A 24,892-nucleotide genomic window follows, 5' to 3' on the forward strand; every position below is an offset into this window, starting at 1 on the left:
TCTGCAGAACAGAACTCTTGGTAATTCCTCAAGGCCTGTCCAACATTTCAAGGGTTGCTTTTTTATTTATATAAATTTCCATAATGTTTTCATAAGTTTTTTTCACTGAAAAACCAAACCCATATTCTATGACTTGATCCACTCACTGTATGAAAAGCTTTGTACAGTTACTTCTCAAAATAAATTTCCTACCAATGTTTCAAATGAAGAAAGATTGCTCAGAGGAGCTCCTGAATGTTTTGAACATATTCCATATCTCTAATTCTGCCTCTTTTTCCCCTCAGTCCCACGGGGTGTCACTTGCTCTGCCCTGTCTGAGATGCCCCACAGCCTGAGGGGTGGACAAGGCAATTGTGATTGTTCTTGGCTGGTCTGTGGTCACTGTCCTGGGGCAGCTTTCCCAGGGTGTGCAGCACATGGAAAAGGCCAGACCCTGCTCTGCTGCTCCTTCCCATCCCTCCCAGGAGGGCTGGTTTTGTGAGGACCCTGCAGAGCCCCCCCCTGCACACTCACACCCTGCAGCTCAACACTGGGGTTTTCCCTCCCTGGCACTGCCCAGTGCAGGCCCTGCCTGGTCCCCCCATGTCCCTGCCCCTGCCCCAGCCCAGCAGAGCAGCCCAGTCAGGTCTGACCCTGCAGCAAGAAATGGAGGCCATGGAGGTCAGGCCAGGGCCTGTGTGTCTGCAGTGCTCAGGAGATCATCAGCTCGGGCAGCTCCTGCTGCCCCAGGGCCAGGGCAGCCTCTTTGCATGGCCCCTCTCCTCCCCCAGGCGGTCCTGCTCTTCTCCTGGCACATCCCATCTCCCCCCAGAGCCTTTCCCCAGGGGAACACGTCTGTGCTGGCCTGAGCAGCCCTTCCTGCAGCCCCTGCTGTGCTCCCCACAGCCCCCGAGCTGGGGGGGCTGCTCTGCAGAGCAGGGGGGCTGTGGGGCCCGGGGCCATGGGGGACTCTGTGGGGCTGTGCTGCTCAAGCTGGGAGGCAGAGCCAGCTGATGGTGCTCCCTGCCACTGAGCATCTCCCACAGACGCTCCTGTGTGGCCATGGAGGTTGCTCAGAGGGGCCCTTTCTTGTTCCAGAGCTGGGACATAGCTTGGGGGCTGCTCTTGATTCACCTATGCAAGTTCACTGAGGAGAAGGGAAGCCAATTGCAAGAGTTTTTCTGTTCCTGCTGTGTCCCTTGGGGTTGCAGAGCTCTCTTTGCCACTTCCCAGCAAGATTTAGTACTTTCTGTCTGGGTGACTCCACCCTGGGCAGGATTCTGCTCCAGGGCTCCAGTCACTGCTGACTGGATGGGACGGGCTGTCCCTGCAGATCCTCTGTGCTCTCCTGCAGTTCCTCATTTCCTACACACAAGTCCTCCCCTGCCATCAGAGCCAGCACAAGCTGCAGAGCCCCAGGCAGGTGACCTGGAGATCCTTTGTCATCTCCATTGCCCATCGGCCACCAACACACAACATCTGAGCCAGCCCTCAGGCCCTGAAGGACCACAGTGAGTCCTTCTCTCCCTGCACGACCTGAATGGGGAAACAAGCCAAGCCAGGAGACTTAGGAGAGTCTATTCCTTGTCTTGTGCTTTACACCAACCACTTAAAAAGAACAAAGTCTTTAGGACCTGCCCAGGGGATTTCCTTTCCTGATAGAAATGATGTTAAAGAGCCCATCCCTGTTCCAGCAGTGCCCAGGGCCTGTCCCTGCCTGTGGTCCCAGCACTGACACACAGCAGGACAGTGACTGAGCTGCCAGAGCACTCAGGCCTGGGACACGGACAGCAAAGGAGAGGGGGGAGTGCAGAGAGAGCAGCTCTGGAAAGACCCAGTTCTGGTGCTCCCTGGCAGGGCTGGGACTCTTTTCCCCTCCACATCTGCAAACATGGAAATGCCCTGCAGCTTCAGGGCAGGTCTTGGAGGAAGGGTAAGGGAAAAAGAATTTCTGTCCTTTCTTACACTCAGAGATTGTGATTCCTCATGTACAAACTATCACAGGGAGGATGTTTGACAAATACCTTGTTGCAAAAATTTTTATTTAGTTTAAATGCACACAGAGACTGATTCCTGATTAGTACATTTTGTAAATCAAAAAAAAAGAAGAGAGTGAATTAGATAAGAAATGAAGTATAAAATTTAAGTGTTATTTACAGAGGAACAAAAAAGGAAAGCCTCCCATGCCAGCACAAACTAAAGCTTTAGATGGAAGGCTGAGCCCAAAATGGGTCACACATGAGTTCTCTGCAGAAGAAAAGAAACAGGTTATTGCTTTTGAAAAGCATCCAGTCATCATTTTCCTTATGGCATCCTTGAGCTCCTGGTTCCTCAGGCTGTAGATGAGGGGATTCAGGGCTGGAGGCACCACCGAGTACAGAACTGACAGGGCCAGATCCAGGGATGGGGAGGAGATGGAGGGGGGCTTCAGGTGGGAAAATGCTGCAGCGCTGAGGAACAGGGAGACCACAGCCAGGTGAGGGAGGCACGTGGAAAAGGCTTTGTGCCGTCCCTGCTTAGAGGGGATCCTCAGTACAACCCTGAAGATCTGCACATAGGAGAAAACTATGAAAATGAAACAACCAAACCTTAAACAGGTACTAAACACAATGAGCCCAATTTCCCTGAGGAAGCCTGAGTGTGAGCTGGAGAGCGTGAGGATGTGTGGGATTTCACAGAAGAACTGGCCCAGGGCATTGCCCTGGCACAGGGGCAGGGAAAATGTATTGGCTGTGTGCAGCAGAGAATTGAGAAACCCAGAGGCCCAGGCAGCTGCTGCCATGTGGGCACAAGCTCTGCTGCCCAGGAGGGTCCCATAGTGCAGGGGTTTGCAGATGGCAACGTAACGGTCGTAGCACATGATGGTCAGGAGGAAATACTCTGTTGAAATGAAAAAGGTAAAGAAAAAGAGCTGTGCAGCACATCCTGTGTAGGAGATGGTTGTGGTGTCCCAGAGGGAGTTGTGCATGGCTTTGGGCACAGTGGTGCAGACGCAGCCCAGGTCTGTGAGGGAGAGGTGCAGCAGGAAGAAGTCCCTGGGGGTGTGCAGGTGCTGGTCGCAGGCTACGGCGCTGAGGATGAGGCCGTTGCCCAGGAGGGCAGCCAGGGAGATGCCCAGGAAGAGCCAGAAGTGCAGCAGCTGCAGCTCCCGCCTGTCTGCAAATGCCAGGAGCAGGAACTGGGCCATGGAGCTGCTGTTGGACATTTGCTGCTTCCTCAGAGTGTTTGGATCTGTAGAGGAGGAGAAGTCAGTGCTGAGTTAGACCAGGCTGCTGCAGCCAAACAGGACACATCTCACAACCACCCTACTTTCAGGCTCTCTCTCCTCACTCAGACTTCTCTGCAGCTCCTTCCCCTGAGCTCTGGCTGTTGCTGCCTGAGGGCACCATTGGAAGCAGGAACTCTGGGATGGGCTCCCAAGGACTCCTTCTTGCTTTGCTGGCAGAGGGAACTTGCAATGCAGGGGAATCTTCAATTAAATGTGCTCCTGATACATCGAAGAGCATTTCAGCTTTGCTGTTTGCAATTTGCCCAAAGGAAGGACTGAGCTGAGGGAATTCTTTGTGTTTGTTCCCCCACTTGCACCTGCCACTGTTATAAATTGCGACCACAAATGATCAGAGTACCAATTAAAATTTATTTATTGCTTAGAGATAGCAAGTGGAATATGAGCAAATGCAGCGCTGGGCGAACAGGGGGGGTCTCCGCCCCACCAGCTGTCACGCTAAAACATTGAAAAAGTCCCTTTTTATGGTTTCTTAGTTCCGTTTTCTTGACGTAGTGGTAGTATTCTTGCGCATGCTTGGGCTGTTACTAAGGGGTCTTTTCTGCCTTCTGGTGGTCGTCGAGGCTGAAGTAAGACGTCTTCCTCGTGTGTCCCTTGTTTGCCCTTTTTGTTCTTAATAGCAATTGCCTCCTTATATGGATCGTCCTTGTAACTTTAAGAACCTTTGGCAATCTTGTCTCTTACATAACTATTGCATAGTCTCTTGAGGTTTATTGTACATTTTAGCTTAGTATTTTTAGCAAAAGATGCATCCTGTTTGATAAACTATATTTCCTACCTTAATTTATTACAATCCCCCCTTTTTCTTTTCATGCTTGAAATTTGTTTATCAAACTTCACTAGTTGACTCTTCCTGAAAACAGGTAAACTTTTTCTCACATTTGTCACAATGATTGTAACAAGCACAATGTAACACATCACAGTTACAATAATCATCATCAAAGCGATTCATTGGTACATAATCATCATCGGGGTTAAGTATCATCGGGGTTATTTATTGGTACAGCATTATACCTGGAAGCAAGTATGAATAGTTTTGCAGTTTCAAAGCGTTCTTTCACAAAGCGTAAGATATACTTTATAATACATGGTCCAAACATCAATCTTAATATAATCATGATAACTGGTCCTGCTAAAGTTGAAAGTAAAGTAGTTAGTCATGGTGATGTACTAAACCAGTGTTCGTACCATGAGCGACTGGTTTCTCTATCCTTTTTCCTTTGTTTTCACATCCCCAATATCTACAGTAGAAATGTTAGGTCACACAAGTAGGTATGAAAGGCAGGGCTGCTGGACCCAGTAAAAGTAGCAAGTACTTTTTGATCTTCCCATCTAATTAAACTCCATTTGAATGGTTCATTTGAAGGGTTTTTTGCATATGTCGGGATTACAGAAAGCATTAGGACTAGAGTTGAAATGTAAAGAGTGCCCGTATAAAGGGTGTCTGGTTTTGTTAAATCAAAGGTTTTATTCATGCCAGCTCGTTTACCTTCACCAGTCCTGGGGTAACTCAGCCATTGCAGCTTGGGTGTCCCACAACTTAGGCTTTTTCCTTTTTCGGGTCTTCTTCCTCTGCCTCGCCCATCGGCTCGGTTGCTTCGAGTCACGGGGTGTTCCATCTTCTCGGCAGCAGGAGTCCCTGGTAGGAATATGCCTCTTATATTTAGTGAGACGTGCTGTATAAGCAGGCCACGAGGTGGCTTTTACCATAAACCCGTTACACCGCAAGGCTTTTATTTCCCTTCGGCACTGGACTTTGACTATATCTGCCACAAAAGGAGCTGGTTCATTTGGGTGATAACAAAAATATTGAGGGTTGATTCCGAATGTAAAGTAATTCCACCACTCAGGGGATCTCCATGGAACCCCTCTTTCTTTTAAGTGATGTAATGCCCAAATAGTAAAACTCTGTTCGAATCGATAGCACTGGGTACAGACTCCTCTAGGAGGATACCCATACCTACAATGCTTCCACCACTTTTCTTGGCACTTTTTACATTTAAAACAGACAAAAGGGTAACACTCACAACCTGGGGTATTACACTTTATACGTACATCCAGATTATATACTTCTCCTGCATTTCCTAAATTTATATACTTCCTATATGTGATGTTGGGGCTAATATAGTTTAACAAACTCCTTTTCCACACTTTACAACTTTCCATAAATAATATATAAACAAGGATACAGCAAATGCAAAAATTAATCCCAATAAACACTTAATTCCAAAGGGTATGACATCAAATGAATTTTTCAATATCTCTGTCATAACTTATCTTCTCAGAACCAACTTAGTGTCTCCAGGAATTATGATTATTTTCCAATGTGGGGGATTCACTAGTCCTTTAATACGACTGGCATGTGTCCATCTGCAGTTTTTCTTTATATGCCCCCTCTTCCCACCATAAAAACAACTTCCCTGTTCCCACCTAGTCACTTCTTCCACTTTACCCTTTTCTGAAACTCTTCGGTCTCTGTGCACCCTCCTGCGGTCTTCTCTCACTGCTGCCACCATCATTTTTACGTTAGTATTCTCATCCTCCCTTCTCACGTACACTTTTTGAGCCTCCCTCAACAATTCATCCAGTCTTCTGTCCTGCCAATCTTCTAACTTTTCAATTTTCCTTCTAATGTCTTCCCACGATTTTGCCATAAACTGTGTTTTAAGTAACGCTTGTCCAAATGGATTGTTGGGATTAAAGCCTGAATACAGCTGGAGAGCCTTTCTTAATCTTTCCAGCCATTCTGTTGGACTTTCATCCTTCTTTTGCATTTCATTAAAGGCTTTATTAATATTTTGTCCATGAGACACAGCCTCCCTAATGCCCTGAATCACTATTGTTCTAAGATCTTGCATATGAGTCCTGTGGACAGGATCTTGGTTATTCCAATTAGGTTTCTGGAGTGGCCATTTTATGTTTGCCTGAGGTCCCTGGGCATGTTGTATATCCCAAAGTCTCATCCCAGCCCGTCTGATCATATCTCGTTCTTCAGTGGTAAATAATTGGCCCAGGATGGATTGCATCTCATCCCAAGTATAAAGGCTGGGTCCTAAGAACTGATCTAACCTTTCAGCAACTCCAAGGGGGTCCTTAATCAAATTTCCCATCTCAGTTCGTTTAAATTCTCTTAAGTCTGCAGAGTTCAGGGGTACTGATATATATCCAATAGTAGGTTGAGTTCCCCCCATGGGCATTTCCCTTAAAGGATACATATGGGCAGTTCCCCTCTGACTCCTAGTTCTTCGTCTAGGAGGAGAATCAGGCTCTACATTTAGTGGGGGGGTAGGTGCTCTAGGGGCTACTGGGGCAGGTACCGGTGGTGGAGCATATGGTGGGGGAGTCAGGAGAGTGTCATCTAACTCCTCTTTCTTTTTTGTCCGTTTTTCCTTAAGTTCACTTATTGCATAAAGTGTAGATACGGCTTGTGTTTTTTTCAGCCAGACTTCTGCATACTGGCTTTCTTCTGGGTTAAGAGGCGTCTTATTATTGACCCAAAGATTTAATTTTTGCCTCACCCAGTCCTCTTCCGACCCATATACCGGCCAGAAGACATTCTGTGAGATTTTCTTCCCTCCCCATATCTTAGTACGATATAATATCATCTTTTGTTTATCTTTCCCTACTGTCCCGGGGAAATGTTTCTAATTGTCTAAGATATAAGCTAGAGGGGTATTCTTAGGTACAGAAGGTACCCATCCCATGGGAGTCGAAGGCTTGCTACCCTTCGCTCCCATCTTCTGGAATATCCACAATCACACACACACTCGCTCCCCTTATTCCTGGCCCAGTCCCTCGCGGGAAATGGGAACCGCGGTACTAAAGGGTCCGCACTCGCTTGACTCAGTATATCGAGCCTCTCAATCGTTATATTCCAGGAAAACCAACCCCGCCCGGACGGAAGTCCCCACGAGCTAAAGCACAATATACTTACGAATTCAACGTCTTCATCCGGACTCCTGTGCACAGAATATTATGGGGTTTAACCGGTTCTGTCTTTGCTCAATATTCCGAATTTGGGTTCGTCGGTAAGGCTGCAGTAAGCCGTCGGTCTCAAACGGGGCCGCAAAGAAGCACGGGGCGCCTCCCCGAAGAGCCGCAGCCACCGCTCCTTATCTGAGTCACGGCACCAAATTGTTATAAATTGTGACCACAAATGATCAGAGTACCAATTAAAATTTATTTATTGCTTAGAGATAGCAAGTGGAATATGAGCAAATGCAGCGCTGGGCGAACAGGGGGGGTCTCCGCCCCACCAGCTGTCACGCTAAAACATTGAAAAAGTCCCTTTTTATGGTTTCTTAGTTCCGTTTTCTTGACGTAGTGGTAGTATTCTTGCGCATGCTTGGGCTGTTACTAAGGGGTCTTTTCTGCCTTCTGGTGGTCGTCGAGGCTGAAGTAAGACGTCTTCCTCGTGTGTCCCTTGTTTGCCCTTTTTGTTCTGGATAGCAATTGCCTCCTTATATGGATCGTCCTTGTAACTTTAAGAACCTTTGGCAATCTTGTCTCTTACATAACTATTGCATAGTCTCTTGAGGTTTATTGTACATTTTAGCTTAGTATTTTTAGCAAAAGATGCATCCTGTTTGATAAACTATATTTCCTACCTTAATTTATTACACCACAGTTAAAAGTGGTTATGGATATTGGAAATCCCTGACATTTCCATTGCACTGCAGCTCAAGTCTTGTGGGTTCTGAGGGCACAAGGACGGTCCCTCAGTGCAGACAGAAGAGCTGCTCTGCCCATCAGTCTGTGCTCAGCTGCCCTGTGCTGGCAGCTTGGAGGTGCAGGAGCATCACACTTAACTGTTCCCCTACACAGAAACTGCACAGATAGCCAGGAATCCGTGTCCAAAGAACAGATTGACACACTCTTCACCTTTTCATCTCTGCCCTCCCAGAATGAGACAACAAATGCTCATTGCAGCTCATTGCAGCCCAGAGCATTTCCATGGAGTTAGCACTGAGGAGTTTTCTCCGCGGGCATCCTGTGCAGCACAGAGATACTGTGGCAGAGCTGTGCCCTCCTGGAGGACACCTGCAGCCCTGCAGGACACCCAGGGAAACAGCTGAAGAGCTTGTAGTTGCCTGGAGGGCACTTGGGCACTTTGCTCCCACACACACATCCCCACAGCAGCACCCAAAGGGTTTGTGTCTCCACAGGAATCTGCCCCTCCAAACCCCACACTGGCTCAGAAAAGCCAAGGGTGAGAACAAGGAGAGCTGAGGCAGCAGAGGATGGCAGGGAAATGCCCCAGTGCTGCTGCCAAGGGAGGAGGGACAGGCAGAGCCAGATGGAAATGAGGGCCTTGTCCTTGCCTGGGCTCTGGCTGCTGCAGGGCAATGCCCAGCCCAGCCCCCGTGGGCCTGAGGGCAGAGGCTCTGCTTGGGCTGGCAAAGCAGGAGCTGCTCAGGGAAGGGCTCTGTGCCACAGACACAGGCAGGGAGGGGCCACATCCCCCTGGGCAGCACTTGTGGCAGCAGCTGCCTCTCCCTCCCTGCCTGGGCTGGCATTTGGCATTTGGCAGCTGCAAGAGGCACTTGCAGCAACTCCCCTGCACTGCTCTGCAGCCACAGCCTTCCCGTGCCAAAGGGCTGCCAAGGTTCCTCCCCTGAGCAGCTCTGCCCTGTCCTCCCAGCCCAGGATCCCTTTCACCTCCTGCTCCCTTCTCCTGGCTGCCCTTGCTGCCTGCAGCTCCTGCCCTGCTCTGCCATAGGGCCACTTCCTCTGCCCTGCAGGGACTGGGAGAGGCCTTCTGAAAGACCCTACAAGCTGTGGGATGTGGCAGCTTTAGGAGATCCCTGCAGGAAGGGAAGTTTAACTTTCCTACAGCCAGAGAATTCTTCATTCAAATCCTGGGAAGGTTTCTCCCATAGTGAGAGCTCAGTCCCCTCCCAGCCCAGGCTGCCTCTCACCTCTCTGCCTTCTCTCCTGTGCCCTGGGTGCTGCAGGCAGTGCCCTCAGCCATTCTGGGCTGTGCAGAGGAGCTGCTCAGCAGCAGAGCTGTGTCTTTGAAGCTGTTCTTGGTTGCCAGGAGCTCCCTGTGTGCCAGGAGCCCAGCCCAGCTCAGCAGCACAGCAACAGCCCCAGGCATTTCATCACCCTCAGGGGCTTTGGGGTGATTTACATGAGACTCAGTCCCTGAGAGGAAGTTCAAACAACTTCTCAAGAAGTCAAAGTGAGATTGAAACACTAAAGTTTCTTGCAGTGCTAATGAGTCTCACTGAGGGACACAACTGAGAATGTGTCCCCAGGTTCCAGTTAGAGCAGAAAACTGCGGACAGTGATGACAAGGATGGACAAGCAAGGCAAAGGTGGCTCTGATGCTGAAGAAACATTGACTTGTTTCCTTAATCCAAAGGACCAAGGCCTGACCCCCAGCCCCTGGGAAGGCAGATCCTGTCCCTGTCTCATTGCTCAGGGCTCTTTCTGGGGCACTGGGATGTGGGATGTGCAGTGCCAAGGGCAGGACGATGGGGTTGCACCTGCCAGGCTGCTGAGCAGGGACAAGGAGGCCAGGAGGCCCCAGGGCTGCAAGGGCCACTTGTCTCCTCCTGGCCTCAGGGGCACAGCCAGCAGCCATGGCCAAAGGCCTGCAGAAGGTGGCTGTGTCAGGGCCTTTCAGCTTCTGCACAGGCCTCTCTCCTGTGCAGCCCAGGCTGTCCTAGGGTGTCCATGCCCTGCCCCTTTCCCTGCAGGCTGTCGTCATCCCCCCGGCTGCCCCACCTGGCTGGCCCCTTCCTGCACTGACATCTCTGCATCCTCCCTGGCTCTTCCTGCACACACCAAGCCTTGGGTTCATCCAGGCTCCTCCTGGCTGATGTGTTGCACCACAGCACTGATCTTGGAGTGAAATTCTTTTCTGCTCTTGCCAGCCTGGACCTCCCCAGCTGCACTTGGCATTAGTTCTTTATTTCTCCTCTATGACAAAAAATCCACCCTCTCTAAAGTGACTCTTCAAGCACTCCCAGGGTTCTTCTCTGATGCTGCACACCACTGATTCCATGACTCCTTTGCCCCTGTAGAGTGGTTGTATGTTTGAGGCCTTGAAAACCCTTCCTGAGACATCTCTGAGCACTCTCCATGGTGTCTACAGATGAACACATGGTGTTCATAATTCTAAGGAAATCCCAGGGATACTTTTTTCCAAGGGCTGTAGTGGCAGAACATGGGACAATTAATCTAACCTGAAAGACTGGTGTTCCTTATTGATAATAGGAAGAAATATTTAACAATGAGTGTGGCAAGAACTGAAACAGGTTCCCAGAGAATTGGATGTGTCCAAGGTCAGGGACTGTGAGTAACCTGAATTAGTGATGATGTCACTGTCCATGTCGAGGGACTTGGACAAGATGAACTTTTATCTGCCTTCCAAGACAAACCATTCTGTGATTCTTTGAGTCCTAAACTCCTGCTCCAAAGAATTTCCATTTTTGAGGACATGAATTGCCATGGTTTTGGAGAAACCCTTCTAAGCTCAAACGGTAAAAAAAATAACTCAAAGACAGTTTCCAAAATATCTGTGTGAAGGCTTCACCAAGTGGGTCAATGGCAGAGCCTTCCAGGATGATCTCACAAACGTGGGTGGGGTTTTCATGCTTGGGGCCTGAGACTTATGATGGGGATCAAAAAAGCAAATTTAGGGGCTGAGGAAGAATTGTCATGGGATCTCTAGGGAACAACAAAGGCAAGGAAAGGGTGGGATCACAGTGGTTTGTGGAGGAACAAACATGAGAAAAGAGAGAGAAAATGGGATGAAAAAGCTGGTCACGGTAAACAGTAGGATGCTAAAGACACTTCCCAGACCATGCCCTGACCCTGATCCCCACAGCCTGTCCTGTTTTCTGGATAACTCCATTGCCAAGAAGTTTCTGTGGGGAGGGACCTCTCTGCTCCTGGCACAGACTGTGGCCCAAGTTGCAACCCCTGCAGCAGGAGCCACAAATAGTGAGGTCCTGTGTTCTTTGGGGGGCCAGACTCCGCCCAGACTGGGGGGTGGGTGTGTTGGGAGCACAAAACAGTGAAGAAAATGCAAATCTAAACACACAGATGGAGGGGTTTGTCCCCCTGGCCCTCCCCACAAGGGACACCTTTCAGGAAGTGTTGTGGCCTTGGCTGTGCTGAGTGTTGAGCCGGGCAATGCATTTTGTGATTGCAGTGGCACTCTCAGGGCTCTGCAGAGCTCCTCTGAGTTCCTGCCTTTGTCCCCAGCAATCCCAGAGAGCTGCAGGGGCTGCATTCAATGCCTTGTGCTCTTGGTGAGCCCACCTGGCTCTTGGTAATGGGAGCAGGCCTGGAGTTCCCAGACTGTTCCTGCCTCCAGGGTGGGGCCTGCAGTGCCGTGTTTGCAGCATTCCATTGGTGCAATGGGCAGGATGGCCATGGATCCATTCCTGCACAAACACAATCGTGCTCCATCCCAGGCAGGGACACAATGCACCCAAGAAATGTTGGAAGGATGAGAACAAGGCAGTTTTGGCACTGTGGAACCCCATGGAACCAAAGGAACCCTGGGACATGGAGAAACCTCATGGAATAAGGGGGACCTTGTGACCCTGCAGCACCTCATGGAACCAAAGGGAGTCTGGGATTCTGCAGAACCTCATTGAATCAGGGGGTCATTGTGACAGTGCAGGGCCTCATGGAATCAAATGTCCATTGTGACAGTTTAGGGCCTCAGGGAACCTAAGGAATCCAGGGACACTGTGGAACATTATGGAACGCTTGGGCGTTTGTGACTCTGACAAACCTTCTGCAACTGAGGGGTTGTCTTTGCTTAAGTAGAAAATCTTGGGTGGGAACTGCAATGAAATGAATCCCTCCTTTTTTGTTTCTTACCAATATAGAGAGATAAAATGTGAGAGATAAAATTGTTATTTTGAATCCATAATTCAGTCACTGTTCAATTGCACAAATTATATTGAATCACTTGGTAACTGTAAAGTTGGTCAATGATTAAGTGCTCCTAATTTCTGTTTCCTCCTTACTTTGTGTCCAAATCCTTTGCACCTGGACCCTCTTGTGTTCCAAGGCTCTGTGCAAATCACTCCCTTTCATCAAAAAAATATAATTTTTGTGACTACCACTTTAAAATCTTCTTCCTTAGCTAAACTACAAAACAACTCCAATTAGCTGTTGAACAATTGAAAACATGAAGACAATTAAAGGAAAGAAAAATTTTGTTTTTCTGTATTATAATAAGCCCCACAGTGTGTTTAGAGACAAGTCTATTGTCCTCAACTACTGAGAGAAGACTGAAGAAGCTGCTCAAGAAGTCAGAAGCCAAAGCCCAAGTCCCTTGAAGCCTTGCTGGGCCCCACTGAGGGCAGGCACTGACAAAGCCTCCCCAGGGACTCCTTAGAGCAGGTCCTTGCAGGCCAGGAGTGCAGGCAGACAAAGGCTCTGGGCAGTGTCACAATGGTCCCCTGATTCCATGAGACAACACTCCTAATTTACTGTCCAGACTAGAGGGAAATCACAGGAAGGGCCATGGTTTGTCAGGACTTGCTTTATCTGAGTGAGCCCCAGGGGGCTTTTGGCGCTGAGTCCTTGAACCTCAGGTCCTGAGGGGAGATTGTACAAACCTGTCCATAAGTGAAAGTCAGAAGGAAAACCCAAAGTATCTGGAAGCATTAATGGGTCCCATTGAGGGCCATTCCCAAAACAGGCTCCTCCTGAACTCGGTGGAGGAGAGAATTGGAGGCCATGACTGAACAAACCTCTCAAAAACCTCACTTTCAAAAGGAAAAGTTCCTTCAAAACCCTTGAGTACCTTGAAGCATCAATGAGCCCCACTGAGTGTAACTACTGACAAAGTCTCTCAGGGACTAATTAAAGCAGAGAATTGGAGGCCATGATTGCATAAACCTCTTCAAAACTCAGAGTCAAAAAAAAAGAAAAGGCAAAGTGTCTTAACAAACCTGTGGTACCTTGAAGCTTTAACAAGCCCCACTGAGGGCCATTCCTGACAAAGACTCTCAGGGGACTCCTTAGAGCAGATAATTGGAGGTTAGGACTGAACAAACCTCTCAGAGACTCAGTGTCAAAAAAAAGTGTCTAATAAATTTACCTTGAGTGCTTTGAAGCATCACTGAGCCCCACTGAGTGTCACAACTGACAGAGAATCTCAAGGGACTCATTAGAGCAGATAATTGGAGGCCATGACTGAGCAAACCTCTCACAGACTCACTGTCAAAAAGAAGCGTTTTAGGAAACCCTGAGTACCTTGAAGCATTAATGACCCACTGAGGGTTGTCACTGTCTGGGGCTCTCAAGGGACTCATTAAATCAGATAATTGGAGGACATGGTGGCACAAAGCTCTCAAAAGCAAACCCCAAATTGCTCTGAAAATCCTGCAGGCCCTTGAAGACTTTAAGGAGCCCCCCCGAGGACCCCTCCTGACAAACCCTCCCCAGGGACTCTGCAGCAGCTCCTTGGAGGCCCTGAGTGCAGGGAGGCAAAGGCTCTGGGCAGCAGCTCAGCTGCTGAGAAAAGCCTGGCTGGCTTTGGGGAAGTTTCCTTCCTTTTCAGGCTTCCTCCAGCTTTGGGAAACGCTGCCTGGCAGATTGGCACCACCTAAGAAGGGCTCTGGCAGGTTCCTGGGAGCAAAGCTGGCCTGCCCTGGGCTCCAGCCCAGATCTTTGGAGCAGGGAGACACCTGAGAGTTCAAAAGAGGAGGCTGCATCTTTGACAACATTTGGGGACAAGCAGGCATTGATGCTATGTGGATAATCTGCATGTGAATGGTTGCTTTAAGTATTCCATTGAAATGAAGGTGGGTATCAGTGATTTCTTTTCATTTTAAATAAGAATATTTGCTTTTTCTGTGTAATTATATTATGAAGTTGTTGAACTAGAAAACAATCATGGTGACTTTTCTCTCATGCAAACTTTAATTGTATCTCGGACATTTTGAACGAGACCTCGATGAGACAGATCAAACTCACAGGAAAATGGCACAAATACTGTGGGAAAACATGAAAAGTATGATCTGTTTGTGGGAATTCAGATTTTTCTCTTGAAAACAGTCCCTGGGCGTGTCCCTTGCCTAATTGGATATTGATGTTTCCTGAGCTGCTGTTTCCCTCAGTAACACCTCAGAGTTTAGGAAGACTCCTCCCTGGGTGTTGGTGTCAGGTCAGTCAGCAGGAAGGGCAAGGTGTCTGCAGGTTGGGCAAAGATCTGTGAGCGTTGGCACATCCCAGTCCCTGCTGCAGCATCCCAGGCCCATCCCAGCAGGGTTCCCTTTTGCCAGGGCTCCTGCAGGGCTGTGAAGCCGGGCTGTGCCCCCCAGGCTGCCCCAAGCTGTCCTGCAGAGCAGGGTCCTGCAGCCCAGGGGCTGTGCCGGGGCAGCAGCTCTGCCACCTGCCAGGGGCAGCCTCAGCCGGGCTGGGGAGCTCCCTCAGGGCTGGGCAGGGGCTGTGGGGGAAAGAGCAAAGCCTGGCAGGGCAGGGCAGGTTTCTTCCCTGATCAGCTGAGAGTTTCCTGGGGCAGGGCTGCTCACACAACCAAGAGCAGCCCAGCACATTTTCCAGGGGATCCTTCAAGGGGAAGGTCCAAGGAGGGATTTCTCTCAAGCTCTTAAGCCACATGCCTGATGGTTTGAGTTCCAGAGGGACCTCTGAGGAGCTGCACAGGGCTGAGAACACCTTCCTGGCACTGGTGGTGTGTGGGAGGTGGCCCAGCTGGCTCAGGATGAGGCTGCCCTGAGTGCCCAGTGGGCTCTGCCCTGGCCTCTCCCAGCTGGCCCCTCCCTGTGCATTCCTTGTTTCTCAGCTTGCCCAGTGCAGAGGGGCAGAGCTGCTGTGCCAGCCCAGGAGATGCTGTTGGGTTGGTGAGATGAGCCATGGGTGTCCTTGGCTACAAGGGGGGTGCTGAGCCCTTGAGACAGGCTGAGACACTGAGGGGTGTGGGATGGATCCCTCTGCTCTCAGCAGTGTCTGGGGCTTTTCAGACCAAACTGGGAGTGTGATCAATCTCCATCTGAGGAAGGAGCAAACCCAGGGCAGTTGGAAACAAGAGAGAGGGACAGAGCAGCTCCCCTCACTCTGCACTAAGCCCCAGACAATCCTCCTGCCTGGCAGGACTTGCTCTGTTCTCCCTGAATGTATCAGAAGTGCTGAGGGGTTCTGACATCCAGGAACACTCCTCAGGAGAGATGAGGCGAGTCTGAAAATAAACAAACCCAAACTTCTGGAACTGCCTTCTGCTCTCTTGGTTCTTCTGGGAGTGCAGATGCTGACAAGCACTTTTGCACTGGGAACAGTTTCATCTGACACAGCTGAACACCAGGACAGGCCCCAGTCCCCACCATGGCCATGACCCCAGGGGTGCAGAGCAGGGCTGACCCCTCACAGCCAGTGGGCACAGGGTCTACTCCTCATGGAAAATGTAGTGAGTCCCAACCAGGGCTCCAGTCATGGAACTGAAGGAGAGACTCCTAGAAAAAGAAAACCAATGGAGCAGTAAGAGGGGTGTTGGAAAGCAGCTTTGATTTAGCCCAGAATGTTCTGCCCTAACTTGTCACTGTCCTTTCCTCTTTGAACAGATGCCCATATCCAGAGGCAACAAATGCCCAACAGCAGCTCCATGACCCAGTTCCTCCTGCTGGCATTCTCAGACAGGCAGGAGCTGCAGCTGCTGCACTTCTGGCTCTTCCTGGGCATCTCCCTGGCTGCCCTCCTGGGCAACGGCCTCATCCTCAGCGCCTGCACACCCCCAGGGACTTCTTCCTGCTGCACCTCTCCCTCACAGACCTGGGCTGCATCTGCACCACTGTGCCCAAAGCCATGCACAACTCCCTCTGGGGCACCACAGCCATCTCCTACACAGGATGTGTTGCATAGGCCTTTTTCTTTCTGTTCTTCATCTCAGCAGAGTTTTCCCTCCTGACCATCATGTGCTACGACCGCTACGTTGCCATCTGCAAACCCCTGCACTATGGGACCCTCCTGGGCAGCAGAGCTTGTGCCCACATGGCAGCAGCTGCCTGGGCTGGTGGGTTTCTCAATGCTTTGTTACTCACAGCCAATACATTTTCCCTGCCCCTGTGCCAGGGCAATGCCCTGGGCCAGTTCTTCTGTGAGGTCCCTCACATCCTCAAGCTCTCCTGCTCACACTCAGGCTACCTTAGGGAAATCGGGCTTCTTATATTAAGCTGTTCCTTCGGTTTTGGTTGTTTCATTTTCATTGTTTTCTCCTATGTGCAGATCTTTAGGGCTGTGCTGAGGATCCCCTCTAAACAGGGACGGCACAAAGCCTTTTCCACGTGCCTGCCTCACCTGGCCGTGGTCTCCCTGTTCATCACCACTGCCACTTTTGCCTACTTGAAGCCCCCCTCCATTTCCTCCCCATCCTTAGATCTGTCCCTGTCAGTTCTGTACTCGGTGGTGCCTCCAGCCCTGAATCCCCTCATCTACAGCCTGAGGAACCAGGAACTCAGGGATGCCGTAAGGAGAATGATGACTGGATGCTTTTCAGGAGCAAAAAAGTGACTGTTTCCTGTGTGTAGCATTCAGAATGGGACTCATTAATTTACCAGTTTTTCTGATCAGATTATTTGCGGAGGCCATTGTGTTCTTCTTGCAATAATTTTCTGTGCAATTAAATATTCTTAGGCACTTGACTTTGATTTTTGTGTCCACTCTTTTTTTGACACAGAGATGTTTAAATGATGAATTGTGCTCTGAATATTTAAAGAAAATAAAGGACCCTGAAATGCCTTCTTTGTCCAAGACCCTTCTTCTTAGCTGTTCCTAAAGGACAGCACACTGCAGGACAGGGGAGGTTTACAAAGGGCAAGGGGACAAGAATCCCAGCACAGCAGCACTGCCAGGGAGCAGCAGAGCTTGGTCTTTGCAGAGCTGCTCTTTCCACTTCCACACTGTCCTTGTGAACCCCTTTCTGACTGGAAGGCCTGAGTGCTCTCTGAGCACAGTCCTGGGGGTGGGAGCCCTTTGAGCACAGGCAGGGACAGGCACTGGCAACTTGTGAAGCAGAGCTGGCCTCCCTGACAGCATCTACAGGATGCTGTGGCATCTTCTGAGGGCACTGCATGCACTGGGTCACTTCTTCTGTGCCCTTGCTGCAGGGCTGGAACTCTCCTGCAGTGACACCAGGACACTCCTGCTCTTTGCATTCCCAGCCCAATTTGGAAATCCAGTCTTCCCCTGCTGTTCCCAGGGACATGCTGGGAGTGCTTCAGAGCTGCCATCCTGGGGCAGCTCCTGCCCAGCGTGGGCAGGCACAAGGTCTCTCCCCCTGCTCCTCTCCCCTCAGCAGTGCCACTGTTTGCTGCATCCTCCTCCTCCTTGCCCAGCACAGCTCTCGTGGCATAGCTGGACACAGCCCTTGTTCTACCCCCTGCTCATGGCCCTGCCCAAGCCCCTCAGCTACAGCCTGATGGCCAGAAACCTTCAGGGCAGGGAGGCACCAGGGAAAATACTGAGGAAACCTTTCAGCTGCACTAAAATCCAATGGGAGTGTTTGGCCTTGAGGAAGAAATCACTTCTAATTCTCCAGAACCCCCATGAAAAACAACCTGTGTTGTGTCCTGGGCACTCCACTGCAAGTGTGGGCTATTGGAAAGGTTTTGGTGTCAGGGATGTTGACAAGGCTGGGCAGTGTCACTGGGAGACCTCTCCCAAACCCTTTCAAAGGTCAGAGCCATCTCAGAACTTCCTGGGGCCTTGACAAAGGCAAACATGGAACCAGTCTGCAAACAGGGCAGCAAGGAGGCTTGGCAGAGTTCAAGACTGCTCAGGCTCAGCAGGGAAGGGGAAATGGCAAGTCCTCCTGCAGCCATTGCCAGGCATGGGAAGGACAAGGCAGGGATTGCAGAACCCCTGTGGGAGGGAAAAGAAGGGGATGTTTTGTGCCCAGACTTTATCAAAGCCTTTGACATGGTGTCCTGTGGTCTCCTTAGAACCAGACTGGTGGGAGCTGGACTGAAGAGTGTCAAATAAAATCCATGGTACAAAGTCCTCTTGGCAGCAACTTCCTGATGAAATCCCTCAGTTACCAGCCCTTGAACACCACTAGAGAACATCTTTATTATCTCTTTGTACAACGAGACTTAAAGGTGTTTTCAAGTCCTTTGTGGATGATGCCAAATTTCAGGGAGCCCTTGAGCAACCTGTCCTGGTTTAAAGACACATCTTGGGGTGCCAGAGGTCATGCAGACGGAGTATGGATCAGCCCATGGCTTTGTGTTCCAGGGAACAACCAGAGCTGGGGGACAGCAGAGACGTCAGGGAAGGCCCAGAAATACCACTGGGAGGGGGGTGGGAAAGCAGGAGGGGTGTGTGCAGCTTGCAAGGCCAGAGGAGCAGCAGGGCCAGGGGAGCACAGCCTGCAGCAGAGATGGCCAAGGGCTCTGGCAGGGCTGCAAGGCCCAAAGGCACCCAGGCCTTTGTGCCCTTGGCTCTGGCAGCTGCCTCTGCCCCTCAGGCCACCACAAGCAACTTTCCTTTGTCTGCCTGCACTCCTGGCCTGCAGGGATCTGCTCGAAGGAGTCCCTGGGGAGGCTTTGTCAGTGCCTGCCCTCAGTGGGGCCCAGCAATGCTTCAAGGGACTGGGAGTTTGGCTTCTGACTTCTTGAGCAGCTTCTTCAATCTTCTTTCTATATTTGAGGATGATGGACTTGTCTCTAAACACACTGTGGGGCTCATTAAAATACAGACAAACAAATTATTTTCTTTCCTTTAATTATCTTCGTGTTTTCAATTCTTAAATGACTACTTGGAGTTGTTTTGTAGTTTAGCTAAGGAGGAAGATTTTAAAGTGGAAGTCAAAAAATATAATTTTCTATGAAAGGGAGTGATTTACACAGAGCCTTGGGATGCAAGAGGGTCTGAGTGCAAAGGATTTGGACACAAAGATAAGGGGGCAAAAGAGATTAGTAGCAATTTCAAAACAAAGTTTGTACTTTTTTTTTTTTTAATTCAAGGGTGGATATCTTTCAGTTCAAAGGAGAGGTGACAGAGGTGTTCTCTGAGTGATCTTGATGCTGGTATGGGCCTTTCTGGGTGCAGCCAGGACTAAAATTTACTTTTGGCTGGGATTTAGGTTTGGAAAGAAAATCCAAGGAAAGAAAGGAGAGGCAGTAAAACAGTATGAATCTGAAGGAATGAGGGTCTGGTGGATGTCTCAACTGAGCTCAGGCCGCAGATGTCTCCCCTTTTTCTCACCATGTAGCCCCACAGACCCTTTGTGTCTCTGCAGCCACCCCTTTGTATCTCCAGGGCTGTCACTGGGCAGCTCAGCCCCATTCCAGGAGGGACTGTGGGAGGCAGAGGTGCAGTCAGGGAGAGAAATCCATGTTTGTTCTCCCCGGGAGCAGGAGCACCTGAGCATTGCACACCCCATAGCCCTGAGCACAGCAGGATCTCTACCCCTGTGTGCGTTTGTAGCCAGGGCAGCATCGATGTGGGCACAGAGAAGAGCACACCCGCAGCTGGATCCTGTGGTTTATGGACACACAGCTTCCTTTGGACACAGGGGATGGAGATGTCTTCACTCGAGGGGCTCACGTCTCCATGTCCAATCCAGGGAATAGATTTGATCTGGATTTATCCCTCAGACATTGTCAATACATGTGCCAGTCACAAAGATACTTTGGGATCAAGGCATCCAGAACACATTTCTGATGGGCCTGGGACTGGTGGAAGGGCTGGGTGTGGACATGTTGGCATGGCCAGGGTTTGTGGGGAGGTGTTACCCTGCCAAGGCGGGTGGGGCTGCACTGGGACACTGTGGGGCGTGTGTTCTTTGGTTTCCAGGGGTCATTCTGGAATGGAGAGGGTAGGCCATGACATCACAAAGAGTCCCATGGCAGACATGCTGGGCTGCATGCTTGGGGTGTGAGGCATTAGTTCTTTGGTGGCCAGGGGCCTTTCTGGAATGGAGAGGAGAGGTCTTGATGTAACAAAGGGGCCAATGGTGACTTCACAAGGACAGGGGTGACATCGCAGAGACACGAGTGACATCTTCAGTGAAAACCGGTGACATCACAGGGACATCGGTTACATCACTGGGGAGCAGTGACAGGGGAATGGTGACAACAAAGGGATAGCCATGATATCAGAGTGACATCATTGTTTGTAAACAATCAATTGGGGACATTGATGACTTCACAGGGACAAGGGTGACAATTACAGTGACGTCGGTGACATCATTGGGGATATTGGTGATATCACAAGGGAAGAGTGGTGTCATCACAGGGACACTGGCGACATCATGGGGGACCAGTGACATCAAAGGGGGCTGGTGACATCACAGGGATGTCGGTGACATCACGGGGACATGGTGCCACCACTGGGTACAGTTGTGACATCACAGGGAGAGCAATGACATTACAGGGACATTGGTGACATCACAGAGAAATAGTGACATCGCCAGGGACACTGCTGACATCAGAGGAGACAGTGGTCACATCACAGGGACATCGGTGATATCATTGAGGACCAGTGACAGCACAGGGGACTGGTGACAACAAAGAGACAGCCCATATATAATGTGGACCTTTGTGACATCATTGGGGATATTGGTGACTTCATAAGGACAATTGCTACATCACAGAGATATCAGTGACATCATTACTTACACTGGTGCCATCACAGTGACATCGGTGACATCACTGAGGACCAATGGCATTACAGAGGACTGGTGACAACAAAAGGACAGTCGTGATGTCACAGGGACATCAGTGACATCAGAGGGGACAGCGGTGACATCATGGGGACATCTGTGACATCAGTGGGGAACACAGGGACCACCCCGGGACACTACTGACATCACAGGAGATAGTAGTGACACTCGTGAGGATAACAGTGACATCACTGGAGACCAGTGACATCACAGGGACATCGGTGACATCACAGAGACAATGGTGACATCATTGGGAACAACAGTGACATCACAGGGACAATGGTGGCATCACTGGGGACCAGTGACATCTCAGGGACATAGGTGCCTCCAACAGGACATGGGTGACACCTTGGGGATAGCAGTGACATCACAGGGGACAGTGGTAACACCTGTAGGTGTTAGGGACAACAGTGACATCAATAACCACCAGTGACATTACAGGGACAGTAGTTATGTCATTGAGCCCCTGGTGGTCTAGTGGTAAAGGCGCCGCGCTATCACCGCGGAGACCCAGGTTCGATTCCCGGTCAGGGCCACTCCCGGGCAGGTGGGGCTCGTTAGCCCTTAAAGGCAACCCACCTACGTCCTAAGGACCTCACTGCCACCATCCAAGCTCGCTTGGCCCCGGCAGATGAACCTTAGGAATAAAGGGTGGGCTCAGTTCCGCGCACACTGTGTCTCACCTAAAAAATCCAATGCGCAGGCTGGAAGGTGTAAAGACCTTCCCCGGATCTTCGCTCGCGAAGACTGGCCATTATTAGTTATGTCACAGAGACTTTGGGGACATCACTGGAGACCGGTGACATCACAGGGATCTGGTGACATCACAGGGACATGGTGCCACCACTGGGGTCAGTGGTGACATCACAGGGACTTCAGTGACATCATTGGGGAACAGTGACATCCCTAGGGAGAGTGGTAACATCACATGGGAAAGTCCTAAAATCACTGGGGACACAGGGACCACCCCTGGGGACAGCAGTGACATCACTGCAGACCAGTGACATCACAGGTCTCTGGGGACATCACAGGGACAGCAGTGACATCACAGGCACAGTGGTGACATCATTGGGGACAGCAGTCACATCACTGGGACAGTGGTCCATGACTGCTGCAGCCACTGTTGTCAGACAGCTGGGCCATCCCTTGCTGACTCCATCCCACTGTTTGCAGTCGAGCTCGGCCCTCCTGGATGGCCCTGCTTGGTGGCCCAAGACCCCCAAAGCCATTCCTTGACGTTCACGGCACAACAACCAAAGAGGCTTCATCCCGTCGGGCAAAGCCAACGCCAGAGCCCTCCTGAGCTCCCGCTTCAGGCCTTTGAAGGCCTCGTCTGTCTCAGGGCTCCACATGATGTTCTTTTAGGTTCTTTTCAGCAGATCATAGAAAGGCTTTAAAACTCCATACTGATAGAGCCATAAACTACACCAACCTGTCATTCCTGGAAAGGCTTGGATATCTCCCACTGTTTCTGGGCTGGGTGTCTGGCAGATGCTTCCTTTCTTGCTGTTCCCAAGGAACATTGTCCACCAGAGACTTCATACCCCAGGGAAACCACTTTCTCTTGCACCAGCCGTGCTTTCTGTCGGGAAACTCAGGAACCATTTAAACTCAAGGAGTTTAACAGAGAGATTGTCCACTGCACACTCACTTCTTCTGTTCTACTCACTATTAACAAGTCATCTCCATATTGTAGCAGAACGCCATCCGCCGGTGGTTGCTGCCATTGTTCCAGCTCTTGGACTGGCTGGTCACTGAACAAAGTGGGACTATTTTTAAATTTCTGTGGGAAAACTGTCCAACTTCATTGAGTCTTTCTCCCACTATGGACAGATTCCCACTCCAAAGCAAAAATCTTTTGACTTTCCTGAGCTCGGGGTAGACAGAAAAAGGTATCTTTTAAATCTACTGTGAATCAAATGAAATTCTCTTTCCATTTTGTTAGAAGTGTATAGAGATTTGCTACCACGGGGTATAAGGTTTTAGTTATCTCCTTTACTCCCCTTAAATCCTGAACTAGTCTGTACATTCCACTTGGTTTCTTAACTGGGAGAATTGGGGTGTTGAAGTCTGATTCACACTCTATTACAAGTCCCAACTTCAAAAAGTTTACACTTGTTGGTTCAATCCCTTTTCTGCCTCCTAACCTCAAAGGATATTATTTCCTGACTACTGCCTTTGCTCCTGGTAATAATTCTATCTGAATAGGAGTTGCCTTTTTTGATTTACCGGGTTCATCTGTAGCCCATACCAAGGAATAGACTCAATATAAAATTTGACTGATATTTTGACTTTTTTGCTCTGGCTTTACACAGCTCAGGATCAAACTCAGGGTTGCTATTAGTTGTTCTTTGTTTACCTGAAATTCCAGTTTACCTTTTTCAAACTTAATCACAGTTCCCAGGTTTTCCAACAAATTTCTCCCCAACAGAGGTTTTGGGGAATTAGGCAGATTTAAAAATTGATGAATTCCCATTTTTTCCCAACTTTGTACTGGAGGGGTTTCAGAAAGAAAGCTTTTTCTGATAGGCCTTTTACTCCCACAGCTTGAACAAGTTTATCACTTTTAGACACTAGTACTTGGTTTAGAACTGAAAATGTGGCTCCAGTGTTGATCTGAAAGTCTAATTCTTTTTCACCTTCCCCTTGCTCCATTTTAACCAGTGGGTCTGCCAGGGAATGACTCACCAATCCCCCTCATTCCCTGGTCTGATGAGCAATGACAGCTCCTCCTGGGTTCTTGTTTGCCAATGTAGGGCAATCCCATTTCCAGTGTTCCTCCTGCATGCAATGGGCACATTGATTTTGTCCCAGTCTTGCTTGTTGAAAAGGTGAGCCCCCTCTTCCTCGCATTGCCTGCCCTCTGCCACCACCCCTAATATTTGAATTCAGAATTAAAGCAGCAACCACAACCTTTGTAAGTTTTCTATCTTGTCTTTTCTCCCTGTTGTTGTGCACTTTCCAGGCTTCATTACTTAACAATTCTAAATCTTTATTGGAAGGATAATCAATTTTCTGTAACCTTTTTCTAATATCAGGGTTACTTTGTCCCATGAACAACCCCACCAGTTGTTGTTTACCTGTCTCTGATGACAGATCCAGGGTCGAGTATTTTCTCCTGGCAGCTCTAAGTCTGTCTAAGAATGTCGTGGGAGTCTTGTCCCATCCTTACCTTACATCGTACAAGGCAGCCCAATTCACTGCTTTAGGTGTAGCATTCCACAATCCCACCTGGACCAATCTTCTATACTGTTCCAATAACTTCTACTGGCCCGACTCGTTTGGTTCCCAATTAGGTTTTTGCATTGGAAAAATATTATCTATGTCTCTCCTTACAACATTTGTTGCAATCTGCCCTTCCACATGATTTCTTGCTGCTTTTATTACTTGCTGTTTTTCAGTTTCTGTCATTCTGAGAGAATCAAGTCAATATCTGATGAATCTATTTCCTGATTTTTCACAATTAATTCCAATCTCTTACCCATCTTTTCAGGATTTTCCCTAAACAGTTTTACTTCTTCCCTCCAGTTTTTCAAATCACTCCTTGAAAACGGCACTTTCACTTTTGTTGGAGTGCCTGCAGCTGTTATTACTGATCCTAAATGGGGCAACAGTGTGGCTGCTCTCAGCTCCAGCTTTTGCTCTACCCCCAGTCATGGCCCCAGCTTTCTGTCCCATGGTCCCACCCTGCTGTGTACTACTCACCCCCTCTTGGGGGTCTTCCCTACTCTCTGCTATACTTTCAGTGTCTGTCGCATCTAATCCCGATTCCTGTGGGCTGTCAGGTCTCTGCCTAATGGGCTCTGGTCTCCAATTCACCCTACAGGGGGTCAGCTGGAGTTCCTGAGAGTCTGTGATGCTCTCCTCATCACTCCCTCTCTTTCCGAACTTAAGACACTGCTGTCCAACACTACAAGGATCACAGCAGCGTTTCTTAGGCTAATGATTTTTCTGACTATAACAGGGTGAGTTCGAAA

The 24,892-nt window shown here is 49.6% G+C and overlaps 2 protein-coding genes across 2 annotated transcripts; one reads left to right on the forward strand and one right to left on the reverse strand.

The window, feature by feature from the left end:
• Positions 1-1,470: 1,470 nt before the first annotated feature.
• LOC126645835 (olfactory receptor 14J1-like) lies at positions 1,471-3,184 on the reverse strand. The gene is made up of 2 exons (XM_050326648.1): positions 2,216-3,184; positions 1,471-1,515 (listed from the first exon to the last, which is right to left on the reverse strand). The coding sequence occupies exons 1-2, from the start codon at positions 3,182-3,184 to the stop codon at positions 1,471-1,473; spliced, it is 1,014 nt and encodes a 337-aa protein (XP_050182605.1).
• Positions 3,185-16,000: 12,816 nt separating this feature from the next.
• On the forward strand, positions 16,001-16,762 carry LOC126645836 (olfactory receptor 14J1-like; the record flags this gene model as incomplete). Its single annotated transcript, XM_050326650.1, is given in 1 exon segment — positions 16,001-16,762. A coding segment is annotated over 1 exon segment (762 nt), but the record flags the coding sequence as incomplete, so codon positions are not given.
• Positions 16,763-24,892: the final 8,130 nt, after the last annotated feature.

The sequence above is a fragment of the Myiozetetes cayanensis genome, unplaced genomic scaffold, assembly GCF_022539395.1.
Source record: "Myiozetetes cayanensis isolate MyiCay16 unplaced genomic scaffold, myiCay2020 scf312, whole genome shotgun sequence".
Taxonomy (NCBI): domain Eukaryota; kingdom Metazoa; phylum Chordata; class Aves; order Passeriformes; family Tyrannidae; genus Myiozetetes; species Myiozetetes cayanensis.

What these genes read in the sequence shown, in the direction of transcription:
- LOC126645835 (XM_050326648.1), bottom strand. Translation starts at nt 3,184, where the DNA reads ATGTCCAACAGCAGCTCCATGGCCCAGTTCCTGCTCCTGGCATTTGCA. An exon ending in CTTCTGCAGAGAACTCATGT is followed by an intron (nt 1,516 to 2,215) that starts GTGACCCATTTT and finishes TTCCCCATTCAG; the next exon opens with GTCGTGCAGGGAGAGAAGGA.